The following is a 14,194-nucleotide window of genomic DNA, read 5'->3' on the forward strand; positions in this document are numbered from 1 at the left end:
AGCCAAAGGAAAATCTGAACCACCTTCCATAAAAAAGACAGTAGCACGTCCCCAAAGAGAAGGCGGAGCTAATGACTTTTAGTGGGGAGAGAGGGAGGGGAAGTGTTCTGATAAAATTTGGCAAAAAAGAGCATCTGCTCTGAAATACATCCACATCTACCAGGAATGCACCATCAATTCAATTAGAGTAATAAATAGCACTTGACAATCTTGTGAAGATTCTCTCTTGTAAACGGGTAGTTGAAAATACATTTCACCAATTTAACTGACTTCACATTTCAAGATGATGTAACAAAGCTATTAAAGACACTTTCTCTTCCAACATAGGGTTGTGATACTCTGTATACCCTGCACTTGTTCCTGGTTTATTTAAAGATGTAAACTCAAAACTCCAGTGATGAGAGCTATTGTGGCTCCTCTGCTTTAATGTGCACTCATTGGATATCTATTGACTTCTATATGTCCTTTATGCTCTCCTGTCAAGAACAGAGACCTGTAGTTGAATTCCACCAATGGGGACTGCAGTTACAGCACTCCAAACATATCCATTCCTGTCTAATAACTGAATTTGCAACATTTTATTTTTGTTTTATATTTTGGGCTTTAGCTTTTCCTAACACCAGATTAGAGCAGAGGGAGGTAGAGCTCATGAACCCCAACTTTCATTTGGAAGTTTAGTCTCTAATTAACGTACAATACTGTCATCCTGCCAAGAACACCACTCCTGATTTGATCATACTGGTATTAAATTTGACTTCCAACTGAAAATACGCTACATACAGCTTCAGTGAGAAACTTGGCCTAACCAGACTCGAGGGAGAAGCGAGTATAGATTAAAGTGACAGTTCCAAGAAATAAACTGAATGCTGAGTGAAAGGTTTAGATAGAGTAATCTGTTATCAGAGTTTTCTCAATAAGTAAGGGTATATTCTCACCACCTCCCAAAGCTATTTCTAAGGGATGGTTTCTTCAGATTATTCTGCAATATTGTGGAAGCCTAGTCTGGAGATGGTATCAGAACGGATATACTTTAAAGTAAGTGACACCACAAATATGAATGTAACTGAGATAGGTCCACACTTCAACAAAGCCCTGCCTTGTCACAGAAGGCATTGGAGTCGGCTGCTTTGCTGGACTATTGCAAACTCCCTTGCTAAAGTACGTATGTATGCGCTGGCCAGAGAAATGACAGAAGTCTCTCCTCTTTGTTGCTGGCTCAAACCAAGACAAGAAATAGAGAAAACAAGTCCTACCACTTGAAGGTCGTTTGGTGATCTATTTGAAACAGCAGGTGTCAGTTTAGCTGGTAGCAAAGAGTTTTCTAATAAAGTAACTGCTGTTGCTTTCTGGCGGTCTTACCTCGTAGGCCAAATACTGGGTCAACTAAGTAAAGAAAAACAGGACTAAGACCTCCAACCCTCTCACCTCTAGATGCAGAACTGCATCAGACAAAAGGCAGAACAAGTTTAGGTGTACGATAGCACTGGAGCTGCTTTACCCAAACTCTTCGTCAACCAATTGCTTCAGTTTCCACAACTGTTGGTTTGGCACTTTCCAGAAGTACTAAAATGCTCAGACACTTCAGAAAAAACAGGAATTCCTGACAGTTCGAAGGGTTCGCCTATGTGAATGTCAGATATTTCTCTGTTATTAGGACCCAGGGTGAGCTTAATCTAAAAAGAGATCAGTTGGCCTACATCATTAACACACTTCTACAAACAGAGGATAAAACAGTTTTAAATTACCAGAAGTTGCATCATTATGGATTATTATTTTAGCATTGTTAGCCTTCTATAATATGATGTTGGTCCCACTGGAATACTGATTAAAATAGGAACCAGATGTGCTTTTCATGATGAGATTGAAAAAGATAAACAACCAGAAAATCAATTCAAATAAAAAGGATGCCCTGGGGGTGTTTCTCAAAACTAAAGAGGGAGAGCATATGTATCGTTTAAAAGGGTGGGGCAGGAACTGAAAAGCACTCAAAACCAGAACTCTCCTCTTCCACAAAAATCCCTAAGAAACATGAAACAATCTAGTCCTTCAGACACCTATTTTGATTATACTCAAATGCACCATTATCTTTAAATTGGGTGTGCCGGCCAACGCTAAAACAAAGAAAACACAGTATTTTCAGTTTTGCTCATAAATCCACAAGAAATAAAGCTTACGGGGGAAAAAAAAAAAAGTCTAATTTACATTTAGACCTCAGCGTTTTACAGGAATACCACTTTGGTTTATTGGCCTATAAGTATGATACGAAGGTTCCAAAACAATTACCTATTTTCAACTCCAGAGAGCCTTATCTTCATGCCAATTCTGATGGGAGCTCTTTCTGTGATAAACACAGGCCAGTATCTGCAATCTTGAAGACCGAGTATGACTTAATGGTACCGTTGCACAGAACAGACCAGCTGTTTCTTCACATGCGTTAGAACAGATCAACTTTTCCATTCACAGAGGAACAGGGGTCAGAAATCACAAAGGAAATTACAGAACCAGTCCTCAGTGCAGCAGCTTCTACTACAGATATCACCGTGGTCCTGCTGAAGCCACAATGGTTTTTGCTGTACCTTGACATGGAGCTGAGGAAGCAGAGACCACTAAGGAGGGTGGCAGTCTCCTCTGACAAGCACAGAGAAGGAAGGCAGAATTTCACTTATGCAGAATTTCTTGTTTTTAAAGGATGTCTCAGTTATGTACCTTAATTTCTGAACAGCTAGAACACAGATGAGGTTGGCCCTGCTCAGAACCAACTCCAACGACTACTGTCCCAGTTGTACCAGGTCATTTTGCCGTAGCTGAGAGTCATTTCCAGTGGGAAAAGCACAGGCAACACAATGAGGCCTGCAAACCTCAGCTTGAACTAGCACACCATATAAAGGCATAACGGACAACTTATTTCTAGTCTTCACAAATAAACATTTTTGAGTATCAGTATCTTATTTTTTGTGTGAACAAAAAGCTTTGTTGCCGTGTGGTACAGTAATTACTCCATCCTTAGAAATCCTTCATTGCAAACTACCAAAGCCAAAATACATTGACTATTAAACATATTTACATAAAACTTAGATTCCATGCAGTACAGCCTAATACGCATTTGATTTGCCAAATTATGGTCTTTCTCTTACATATGTTTTGAAAAAATATCAGGCAGAAGAAGAGGGGATTGTATGAGAAATTCCTTGACCTCTGTCTGTACCTTCTTAAAATGGCCCCAGGACACTAGAGTTTACCTCCAGGGTCCTCTATTTTCTATCTCCTATTCCTTCTGACATCCTGCTTACTTTAGGATCTCATTACTTTGCTCTGTTCCTCCACAGCCCTCACATCTCTTTCCCACTTTCTGGGAGTTCCCCAAATTTTTTTCCAATATTTCTTCTCCTCCACTGTTTAATGCTCTTCCCACAGCTGCTTCTCCGTTCTCTTCCATGTGCCTGCTTGTACGTTAAGAGGCCCCTTGGGATACCTGAGGACACCCTTCACTGCCCTCACCCAAAAGTTTACTGACCTTGCGTCCTCAGACAACCACCTGCATTTAAAGCTCTATTCGTGGATGTTGAATCCAAGTTGGATCAAAATTCCATTCTTTGAGACATCTTCTGCAACGTTGCAGATACTGGTGCCTCTTGTAACTATCTCTGTAATAGTCAGAGTATTAAGTAAAATTCTTTGCCCCTTGCATTGGAGAAATACCTTGACTTGACATTGCAAACACGTCTCTGCAGGCATAACAAACAATATTTCCACAGAACAAAATATTCGTAATAGAATAAATGGGTTTTGGTAAAAGTTCTGTGATCCTACGCTTCCTCCTCCTCACACCACAAACTGTGTAAAATCAACCATTATAATTATCAACTACTCCAATATCAGAATGAAAGTAAGATTGCAAAATCAAGCACTCTGAATTTGGGAAATACCAGAATTAACGTTGTTCATGTAACATTACTTCCACTTCCATGTGATCATTCTTTGCATTATCATGTATTTTTTCCACAGCTATAGAACTAGACACGCCTAGAAAATAATACCATCTTCTTGCTGTTGAAGTAATGGCTATCAAAATCATGTCGGTATTGGGGATTACTGATAAAACCTCACAATCGTTATAGAAAAGTCTAAGAATTTTAACAACCCTCCAGATTTTAGGATGCTTTAAGAGTCTTTTCTTCCACAGGCTTCTCAGTCAAACGACATGAAAAGTTTGAGTCACCAACAGGAACAATCAGCAAGGGCACAGCTCATTTACTCAAGCAGAAAAACTCATCTGTAACTCAAGTTTATAGTATGCATGTTAAATTTGATAAACTATTCACCAGGGACTTTTTAGAGACCAAGAATTCATACCAGGCACTGCCAATGTATTGTTCATGTCTAACAATGCTACGAAACAAACAAACAAACAACGGCGTGATCTTCGAGAGGAATTCTATTGAAATGTGGTTAACTAGCAAAAAACTGCTTGTCAAAATTCTTTAAAAAACCCCAACTTTTCAGTAACTTTTCTTAAATATTTATATCTTCTTATTCTGTGGTTTTCAGTCAACTAGATTAAAAAAAAACTACTTGTTCAGCTCACTGCCACGTTCTGTACCTCAGCACAGTAACTGCAGGACCGGAGCTGATATACCTACTCACTGCCTCCAAAATTGGCCTCCAAAATCACATCATTTCTACTGCCTAAGTGAATTACTAGCATTCTTAGGAACAGTTATTCCTCAAGTTTCTTTTTCACACAAATACCACAGTTTTTCACCTGTGATGTACTTTCCCTGTGCCATTTAAGCCCTTGAAGCACAAGGGTTGTACTCGTACAGTCTGCTGACCAAAAAAAGGTTTCTACTACAGAAAAGGCCTGTTGAAGTAAGACACTGTCAAGTATAACAGAGCCAACAGAGATGGAAGAGGTATAAACTAGACAGATGCTGCAGATGCACTCAACTCAATATCATAAAAAGCTGATAAGAAGTTACGACTTCACTAGACAAGTTCCTGCCACAAGGAATCAAGTTCTCCCTCCTCTTTTATAGGATTAAAAAGTTGTCTGCCATGGGGGAGAAGGGAATACACAGATCCCTCCGTCCAAGCTTCCCCCCTCACCCCTCTTTCTCCATTGCCTCCCAAATGTTCTGCATTCCAGTTTCACATAACAGCAATATTCAGGTTTGGGTGGAGAATATTTTAGTTGCAACAGACAGTCTTTGTCAAGTGTGAAAACCTAGCAACTGGAATTAATGTTAAAAGGACAAATTATTTTAGTAATGCGATGGCTATGATAAGCAAAGTAAACAAGGAGTAAAGAGGCAGATCAGAACAACATCAGTTCTGGTTCGGATCTGTTTCAAAGCCTGACTTTCATCAGTTGCTGACAAAACTCAATCCTTGCTGATACCGCAAGCCAGACAAACACCCATCTAACAGAGCAACAGCTGCATCAGAAGACATTTAAACTCTGGGAAGTACAGCTGTTCACAGATAGGAGGGATCGCTCCTGGAGGAGCTCTGAAAACTCTGCCATTTTGACAAAGTCCCCATTTTCCCTGCTACTTTGAAAACAAAGGTAGTTTGATTTTTTTGTCTCTCTATAATTAGGAAAACCATCTCACAAGTCCATGCCCACATTAGATGCCTCAGGAATGATGCTGACACGCTCATTCCAACCCTGCACTTGATATGGTGAACGGTGCTCAGATCCCTAGCACTTGACATCCTTATTTCACACCCTCACTACATTATCAAATGACTATTCTGGCCTGAATTTATATAGATTGAGTAGTATATCATGGACTTCATTATCAGTTAAGTGAGGGAATGGAAAAACTGAGGAAGTCTGGTGGAGCTCACTCTCTAAACCAAATACTAACACAAATTCTCTAGTAGAGACACCCTTTTATTAGATTCCCTCAGTTCAGAACACGCTTATCTACCATCCAAATGGTAAACAGCTGGAAAACGTATGCTTCTGTGACTAAGTGGTATCCTTGCCTCTGACAGATGGGTAATAAATAATGAAATCATTACAGAGAATTGCTCTTGTTCTGAACCTGCTGGTGAGCTTTCAGCTGTCTGCAAAGAGCACAGCTTTGCAGGGGAACAGGGTGCTTTTTCCCTACATTATTTTTCTTTTAGAATACATGTAGTAATAGGCCATATAATTAGCTGAAGGTCAGGAAAAGCCTTACTCCAGCTGTTTCCTAAAATAAAATATTAAATACATAGTAGCGATCCACTTGCATTTCCACGATATACAGTCTGATGTTTTGCAATTTTGCATGTAGGTCTGCTGCTGAATGAGGTGGGTGCCCTGGTGATGGAGGATACAGAGAAGGCACTTACTGAATGTCTTTTTCGCTTCCGTCTTTACTGCTAAGACCAGCCCTCAGGAGTCCCAGATCCTGGAAGTACGAGAGAAAATCTGGAGAAAGGAAAACTTTCCCTTGGTTGAGGAAGATCAGATCAGAGATCATTTAGGAAAACTGGACATCCACAAATCCATGGGCCCCGATGGGATGCACCCATGAGTGCTGAGAAAGCCGGCAGATGTTATTGCAAAGGTCACGGAGGACAGAAGAGGTGCCTGAAGACTGGAAGAAAGCCAACATCAGTCTTCAGGAAACTACAGGCCAGTCAGCCCTGCCTCCATTCCTGGAAAGGTGATGGAACAGCTCATTCTGGACATCATCTCCAGGCTTGCGGAGGAAAAGAAGGTTATCAGGAGTGGTCAGCATGGATTCACCAAGGGGAAATCACGTTCGACCAACCCAACAGCCATCTATGATGGTGTGACTGGCCAGGCAGACAAGGGGAGAGCAGGTGGGTTCGACTAGATGACATCCAGAGGTCCCTTTCAACCCCAACCATTCTGCAATTCTGGGATCCTGTTAATACAGGTGCCATTATGCTTGCTGCACATTTTTACTAGTCCTTTTAAAAGTCTTTATGACTTTAACTGGTATCATATCTACATCAGAAAATACAGTGCTTAGTGCATCACCATCTAACTAGATGCCAACAAGCAGCTAGTGGAAGTCTACTAATAATTTCAGATATATTATGGTTTAATCAATGAATGCAGCTAGTGGTGCAAATCAAAGAGAGGACCATATAATCTGCACAATGTAGTTCTTTTCCATTACTAGATTTTACTTAGAGATATAAAGAAATATCTGAAAAAGAGGATAATTTTCCATTCTTGTTGTCAATCAACCTTTGTTCAATGAGACATATAGGTAGTATTAGCAGACCAATGAAGCCATAGTTTCAAAACTATAAAAAAAAGGCTGAAAACTGTCCTCCAAAATCTGCCTTCAGGTGGGTGCAAATTAGAAGGAGCTAAAATGGTTTGTTAAGATTAAAAGAGCATAAGATGGAGTAATAACAAATATATATTATCACAGCAACAAAGCTTTATATGTTATTAATAAATTATTTTTAAAATGATCCATAAAGAACATTTGCTGTAGCTAATTAACTAAAAAGGAAGTTGTTATACAATTGTCAACTATTTGACAGTGTGGGTTTGTTTTTTTTTAGTATTTACTGTATCCCGTTCCCATTTCCCTGTAGATTTAAATAAGCTCAATACGATCTGGACGGATAGCCGGAAACAACGAAATTAATTATGTTTAAGGGACCTGTTTTGAAAATTGCTAGGAAAAAGTTGTTGTCTTTTCAATATGATTTTAATAACCCATACCAGTTACGAAAACCAAAGAGGCATTCGTACAGTCAGGCAAACAAAGGATTCATAATTGTGGTTTTTAATCTTAAGTTATACTTATGTTGACAACCCGAAAGAGAGAAATCCAAACTGAAGTGCTGTATTCCTCAACTCTCCTTTGCTTTTACTGCCTTGTCAAATGAGTTTATTTCGCATGCATGTTGTGGTATTTTTCTGCTGTCAATGTTAACAGAAGACTTGCACAAACAGTAGCACTGTTCTTGTATCTTTTGCACGTAGCAAAAGACAACCTTGATCTAATCCTGATTTCTGAGATCAGGGAACTAAGGATAAGGAATTAACCATGAGAACATTTAGCACCTTCACAGCTGCAGATTTTTTCCATACGATCTTCCAATCCCTTTTAAACTATTGCCACAGGGCATTAAAATCCAGCATCTTCGGTTTATAAATTTAAAGTCCAATACAGAGATTTTTTTTTTTTTTCTTCCTACTGTCTTAAATTCTGAAAGTTCTGGAAGACGTTCTAAAGCAAATTTGAAATGGATCAGGGAACAAGGAGCAGCAGAATGACAGTTTCCTAGCAGGTATGTGCTGCCCTGAGGGCAAACTGGACAAAAGGGAGTTGTCTGGATTGTTTTTTTGGTTTGTTTTGTTTTTAAAGTTGCATTCATGACCCAAGGCCAAACCGGGGCAGTACATACTACTACAGGCCAGCCTGGAGATGGGGAAAGCGCGGATCCTTATCGTTGTGTTTTCGTCTAAAAGGACATGAAATAGTTTCCTATGTGACACAGTGTCCCACAGCATCCTCACAGCTGAGCTGAGGGAGTGCGGTCTGGATGAGCGGGTACTGAGGTGGACTGTCAACTGGCTGAAGGGAAGAAGAAGATAGAGTTAGAGCCAGTCAAGCTAAATCTTCCATAAAACTAAACCAGTTCCATTTGAGAGAGCTATTAGTGATGCTTGGTTTAAACAGAAGTGGGTTGAATCATACAAGGCATCAAAGATTTATGCAAAGAATCCTGACTTGCATAGGCAGATCACAATGGCATCATTAAAAAATATGCCAGTAGTACTTGAATATCAATACATAAAACTGTGATTAAATAAAACTGCAGTTAAAGCACTGTAGAAAGCACTGTATTGCATATGAAAGACCCAGAATATTTACAAAAACATTTCTAGTTGCATCCTTCTTTCCTAAGTAAAACACAGATTACCTTTTATCCTTGATTGCTTTCTTTATAATACTCAACAGATAAGCCTTTTGAATACCACAAATTTTTTTCATTGCTATCATTCTGAATTCAGACTGTGGAACAGATCAGAGTACACACTGATATAAATCCAGCAACTGTACTGGCAACAGCCACGACCGGGACAGATCACCTGAGTCTCTACTTCTTGTCAGAATGGTGGTCATGGGTTGATAAGATACAAGTCAAACTGAAAGTGGCTGTAATCACAGTTTACAAGGGTTAATTTAACGAGAGCCGCTTTGTGTATCTACTGTGTATCTCCATCCAGCCTTTGAAAGACCTTAGCGTCACACCTTCCTATCCTAAAGGTGCATGTATGGAGCCTTTTGCTGAACTAGGAAAATCATGCTGAGCCGTGGAATATGGGGAACAGCCCAACATGCTGAAACAGAGACAATGTCAAGAAAAGTTAATCAGCTTTGGACTTTGAGTGAAAATGGTTAAAAGAAGAATGCAAAGCGGGTGACAAATGGGATTAATCCAAGCGAGTGCTGAGAGGGAAGTTGAGGATTTTAAGGAAGGAAATGACTCAGTATGTGTGCTTGTGTATAGGAAAGGTTGAGTAATACAAGGTTGCCTGCTCTCATACACCTCTATGCTCATTTGGGATCATCCCATGGAAAAATCCCTATTTACTTATGTCACCCTCACCACAAGGTGGCACATCTGTACTCCCTATGCTTTTTAACTGCCTCTACAGTTTACTTCGTTTTTAAGAAGTAACTGTTATCCGTATCTACAGAGAGGAATATTAAACTGCATTATATTTTCAAGTAAAGACAATGAAAGGTAAGTAAACTATTCTTAAAATATGGATTAATTCAAAACTTTCCTTGTCACTGTTACCTACTAAAGGTCTGAGGTGTATTCGCCTCAACAGTGTGGAAATTAAACAGGATAAGGAGCTATTGAAAACTTAGTTTCAGCGTGTTTTACAAATACATTCACCAGAACCTCAACAGAATTTAATGGTGAAATAGAACATGGGCTTTGGATAGCAGAAAACCAGCCATATCTCCCCATTATTTTGATATTTTAAGCCTGCTGGTAACCCATTGGTTACTACGCAGCGTAAGGCTTTTGCTTGCATTGCTGTCACTTTTCATTCTCGTGTTGTGAGTTTCAAGAACTAGTAGCTGTGCACGCTAACGAAGGCTCTTCCCTATAATTTTTCCTTCATGCTGATAAAAGCTTGTGTTTGAATGTCAGACTTTGAAACATCCAAATATACATTCTCATTTTCACCTAGTGGATGATTAAACAAAAACCTCAATGATCTCCTGTGCAGTTCTCCTTTTTACATAATGATATATAAATATACTGCATGATCTATAATGGCCACAACACACACTTCTCCACGGTACATAACAGACCCACATGTTTCATATATCCATCAGAAGGGCACTAAGCAGACTACGAATCCACCAAATTGCAAACCGAGATAAGCGTGCGAGTACAAAAGAGAGGAGGAGGAATTTTTTAGGGACAGAAAAATACTGACCTAAATCAAAGCACAGAAACGCTAGCATGCAAAGCAATCCTATCCACACACCACCGAATATATGTTTTTAGAAAGGAGATTCTTGGAGATTTAAACTATAAACTATGTACATAGCTCCCTCTGATGACCATTGGACACGATACAATGCAAGTCTCCTTTTATTTTCGTTGGTGCACTCAACTGACAGCTGACTGGTTAAATTCTAATTGCTTCCAAGTGAGGTCAGCAAAGGTATTTATCGAAAAGGACTGAACAACAGGCTCAACACACACATGCACGCGCAAGCACATACACACCATCTCTCCAGTGTGGTGATTTATGGAAACAATTATAATTCTGGTGGAGTCTTTCTGAGCTGAGAAAGTTTTGTAGCTACAGTAGAGTGTCTCATGTTGCAAAAAGCAGACAACAGAAATGGAATACTTGGCTATCCAGCTCTTATCAACAGGAACAAGTAAGTTATCTGTCCTTTACAAGAACATTTAACAGTTTCTAATTGCTAATAACTTTTATCTTCATTTGTATATGTTAGATGTAAAAAAAAAAAAAAAGACATTAAGAAAACTATTTCTATTCATAAAGTTATATGGGTGGGAATAAAAAAAACAGAGCTAAGACTATGAGTTCTGGTTTGAAATATGAAGTAAAGTTACCTGATAGATTGTGCTAGGAGTGAATATATAGTTGTGAAGTAATCAGCAGAATTTTACCAAGCACGAGAAAGTAGCTCAACTGTATCAATAGGGGATTTTGGAAGGACTTAATACTGAAGGCAGAACTATGTTTACAATCAGTTTAAATGTCTGTTTATGTAAAAGTTGTGAGAGATATCTATTGTATATACATATGCATATTTTTAAAAGTCAGCTTAGCATGCCGTACGTTTTTGTATAGTAATTTTCAGTAGCATAATGTATCCTTGCACATTTGTAACAACTGAGCATAAAGACTTACACATGCACCTTTTCTCACAGATCTTTTACTTTCAGTGCAAGCAGCAAATTCAAGTAGTACAGAAGGTCACGACAACAAAGGTTTTTATAACTTGTGTCTTTAAAGGATATTCTGACTGAAGAGATATTTAAGAAGCTCTTCTATTTCGCCATTAACTATTAAGGAATAACGATCAGAATTCTAGAAGAGGGAACAATCTCATTTAAATGAATCTGTAACTCGTAAAGACAGAAGGCAGGTCGGTGACCTAAGAGCAACAGCCTACTTGAGATTTAATTTTCATTATGTTGTTCATGAACACCCAGAACACTGCACTATAATGCACAAATGGATACTGACATGGATCCTGCCAATTTTGCTCTACAGATCATACTTTTACATTATCTTTCTAATGGGCACTATATCTTTAGCTTGCAATGACATGACTCCAGAGCAAATGGCTACAAATGTGAACTGTTCCAGCCCTGAGCGACATACCAGAAGCTATGATTATATGGAAGGGGGGGATGTAAGAGTGAGAAGACTTTTCTGTCGAACTCAGTGGTATATGAGGATTGATAAGCGAGGCAAAGTAAAAGGGACAAGAGAAGCAAACAACAACTACAGTAAGTAACATTTTCACTTTTCCTATTTCTAAGCTTTTAGAAATTTACACGCCATTGTTTTGCATTCCTTGTTTTATAGTAATTTCAAAAGAATTTTGTATAGTGTACTTTGTATAAGACAAGTTTTTCAATTAGTCCTACAGCAGGACATTTGTTATTGATTTTGAAATGCGTCATTCTAAATACTACATTGTAGATCTCCTAATGTATTAGTTACAGCTGGTAACTATTAGCAAACAGAGAGCCTATTTTAACAAGTGAATTAAGGTTGCAAGTATGAAAATGTATATACACAAATGCTGCTCATAAAATACTGATGAAACATGAAACCACATTTATATAGTCCACAGACTACCTAAAAGTTTGGTGTGTTTGAGTTAACAATTAAAACATATGCAATACTAGAAAGTTCAATGGAAAGAATTATGTAAACTGTCTTGCAAAATCTTTTGGAGAGTTTGCCAAGCCAGGAACAAAATCTATTCTAGTTTCTGCAGTTCATTATTACAATGATCATGATGCTGAAAAAATATTCTCTCCCGTTTCTTCCAAAACCATGACTCATCTAGGGAGAATGGACACATAATATTTTGCAAATCTGTACCAAATACCATTTTTGAACTGGTAAAAGAACTGTTATACTAATCTGTACTTTTCACACAAATACCTATAGATCTTCCATTTACACTTGAAGGCATCAATGTTACACTCACTACTTTTGTCACTTTGGTGTTCATGTTATTACAAATCTATTTTTATTTAGCGAAATAGGACATCTGCTTGAAAAGACATTACTTTATTAAGATACAACAGGAAAATACCTAGGATGATATTGCATATTTCAAAACAAAGTTATAAGAAATAGGGGCCAGAGACATGGTGGTCTAGTGTTTATAGTCTACTGAAAAGACAAATATATTTCCAAGGATGCTATTAAATACAGCTTTAATGTAGGTTGTACATATTATTGCACTTTTTATAACAGCAGCAGCAAAATAAATCAATAAATCAAGCTTTTAGCATGATTCAGCTGATGCTGACTGCTGGTTTTGTGTACGAACAGCACTTTAGCATGCTGAGCACCTGGCTACCACGCTTCATCCTTTATTTCTTCCTGACTCGCCCATGAAGTTTTAACCACGCAATGTAAAGTCACTGCTGCTTTTAAAATTTGTTTCCATATGTCTCCTTTCTTGCTACACTGTTGCGTAGCGAACAGCCATGTTCCTCTGAAAGACAACACATGGCCGGCAGCCAAGTAAATTATTTGGTCCATATTCAAGAAGACTCCCAGTGAGTTTCAGGAGGACATGACTACAATAGAGAACCATAGGGCAGTTGCAAACTTAAATGTTGCTCCCATAAAAATCATGGGGAAAAACTGTTACTGACTGTTCAAATAGTTTCTTCTAAGTTTTTGCAGCTAAGTAAATATTCACTGCACCCAATTTACAAACACTTTAAAAAGATATTATGACAGCTTATAGAGCTGAAGAATTATATAAACTTGCTTTGTTTAGTTCCGTGTTGCTTAAGTGAAAACTTTGTTAGTCATTTAGCATTATTTCCAACTCAAGCAAAGGTTCTCAAGTCTCTGCAGAATCCCATGCTGCGGAAGCACACCAGTTACACCCTGAGACTTCTGTGCTTAAACCATTAGAAAATATCAGATCATCCTGTGCTAAAGGCAATCCATTTTCCTGTAGTTTTCTCAACACTTTATGACTATTTAGTGATGGTAACTAACTATTGCAAATTACAGAAAGGCGACTTTGAGTCACTAAGCCCTTATTTTTATATTGCAGTGAAAAAAAAAATTCTGATTTTTTTCTTTCTGGTAAATGCAACGAGAATTGGGAGAAAATCAATACTTGAGTGGTTTATCCGGTAACTGACGGGCACTATGATGAACCATCTCTGCTAAATTGAGTTAAAGTATGTGGGAAGTCTCCCACCATCTTAAGTCTCTTGCTCTAATTTATCTATTCTATAATAGCAAATAATATCCAAACGCTTTTGCTGGACAAGTAGAATGGGGAAACAGAGACAAAGGGGGCTGGGAAAATGTGAACACTGATAACTTGGATTTTTCAAGTAACTTAAAAATATCAGTATCGTGAAAAACAACTTTGTCATATTCTCTATTCAACTGAGTATGTAAGAAGCCTTTTTGACGATGTGGTTA

At 38.4% G+C, this 14,194-nt stretch overlaps 1 protein-coding gene and 1 long non-coding RNA gene across 6 annotated transcripts in view; one reads left to right on the plus strand and one right to left on the minus strand.

Annotated features, from left to right (window-relative positions):
• The window catches only part of LOC110364356 (uncharacterized), a 110,775-nt gene that overhangs the window by 60,449 nt on the left and 36,132 nt on the right, over window positions 1-14,194 (minus strand). The gene's annotated exons all lie outside the window — the stretch shown is intronic.
• FGF7 (fibroblast growth factor 7) overlaps window positions 10,680-14,194 on the plus strand; it is a 28,876-nt gene continuing 25,361 nt past the window's right edge. The window contains exons 1-2 of one of the 3 annotated variants that reach the window (XM_005510046.3): window positions 10,680-10,904; window positions 11,425-12,009. In XM_005510046.3, coding sequence (XP_005510103.1) covers window positions 11,724-12,009 — 286 coding nt within the window. In that variant the 5' untranslated portion in view covers window positions 10,680-10,904; window positions 11,425-11,723. The remainder of the gene's footprint in view (window positions 10,905-11,424; window positions 12,010-14,194) is intronic. The other 2 variants (XM_005510047.3, XM_005510048.4) reach the window with 2 other exon arrangements.

Source organism: Columba livia, chromosome 11 (assembly GCF_036013475.1).
Source record: "Columba livia isolate bColLiv1 breed racing homer chromosome 11, bColLiv1.pat.W.v2, whole genome shotgun sequence".
NCBI lineage: Eukaryota > Metazoa > Chordata > Aves > Columbiformes > Columbidae > Columba > Columba livia.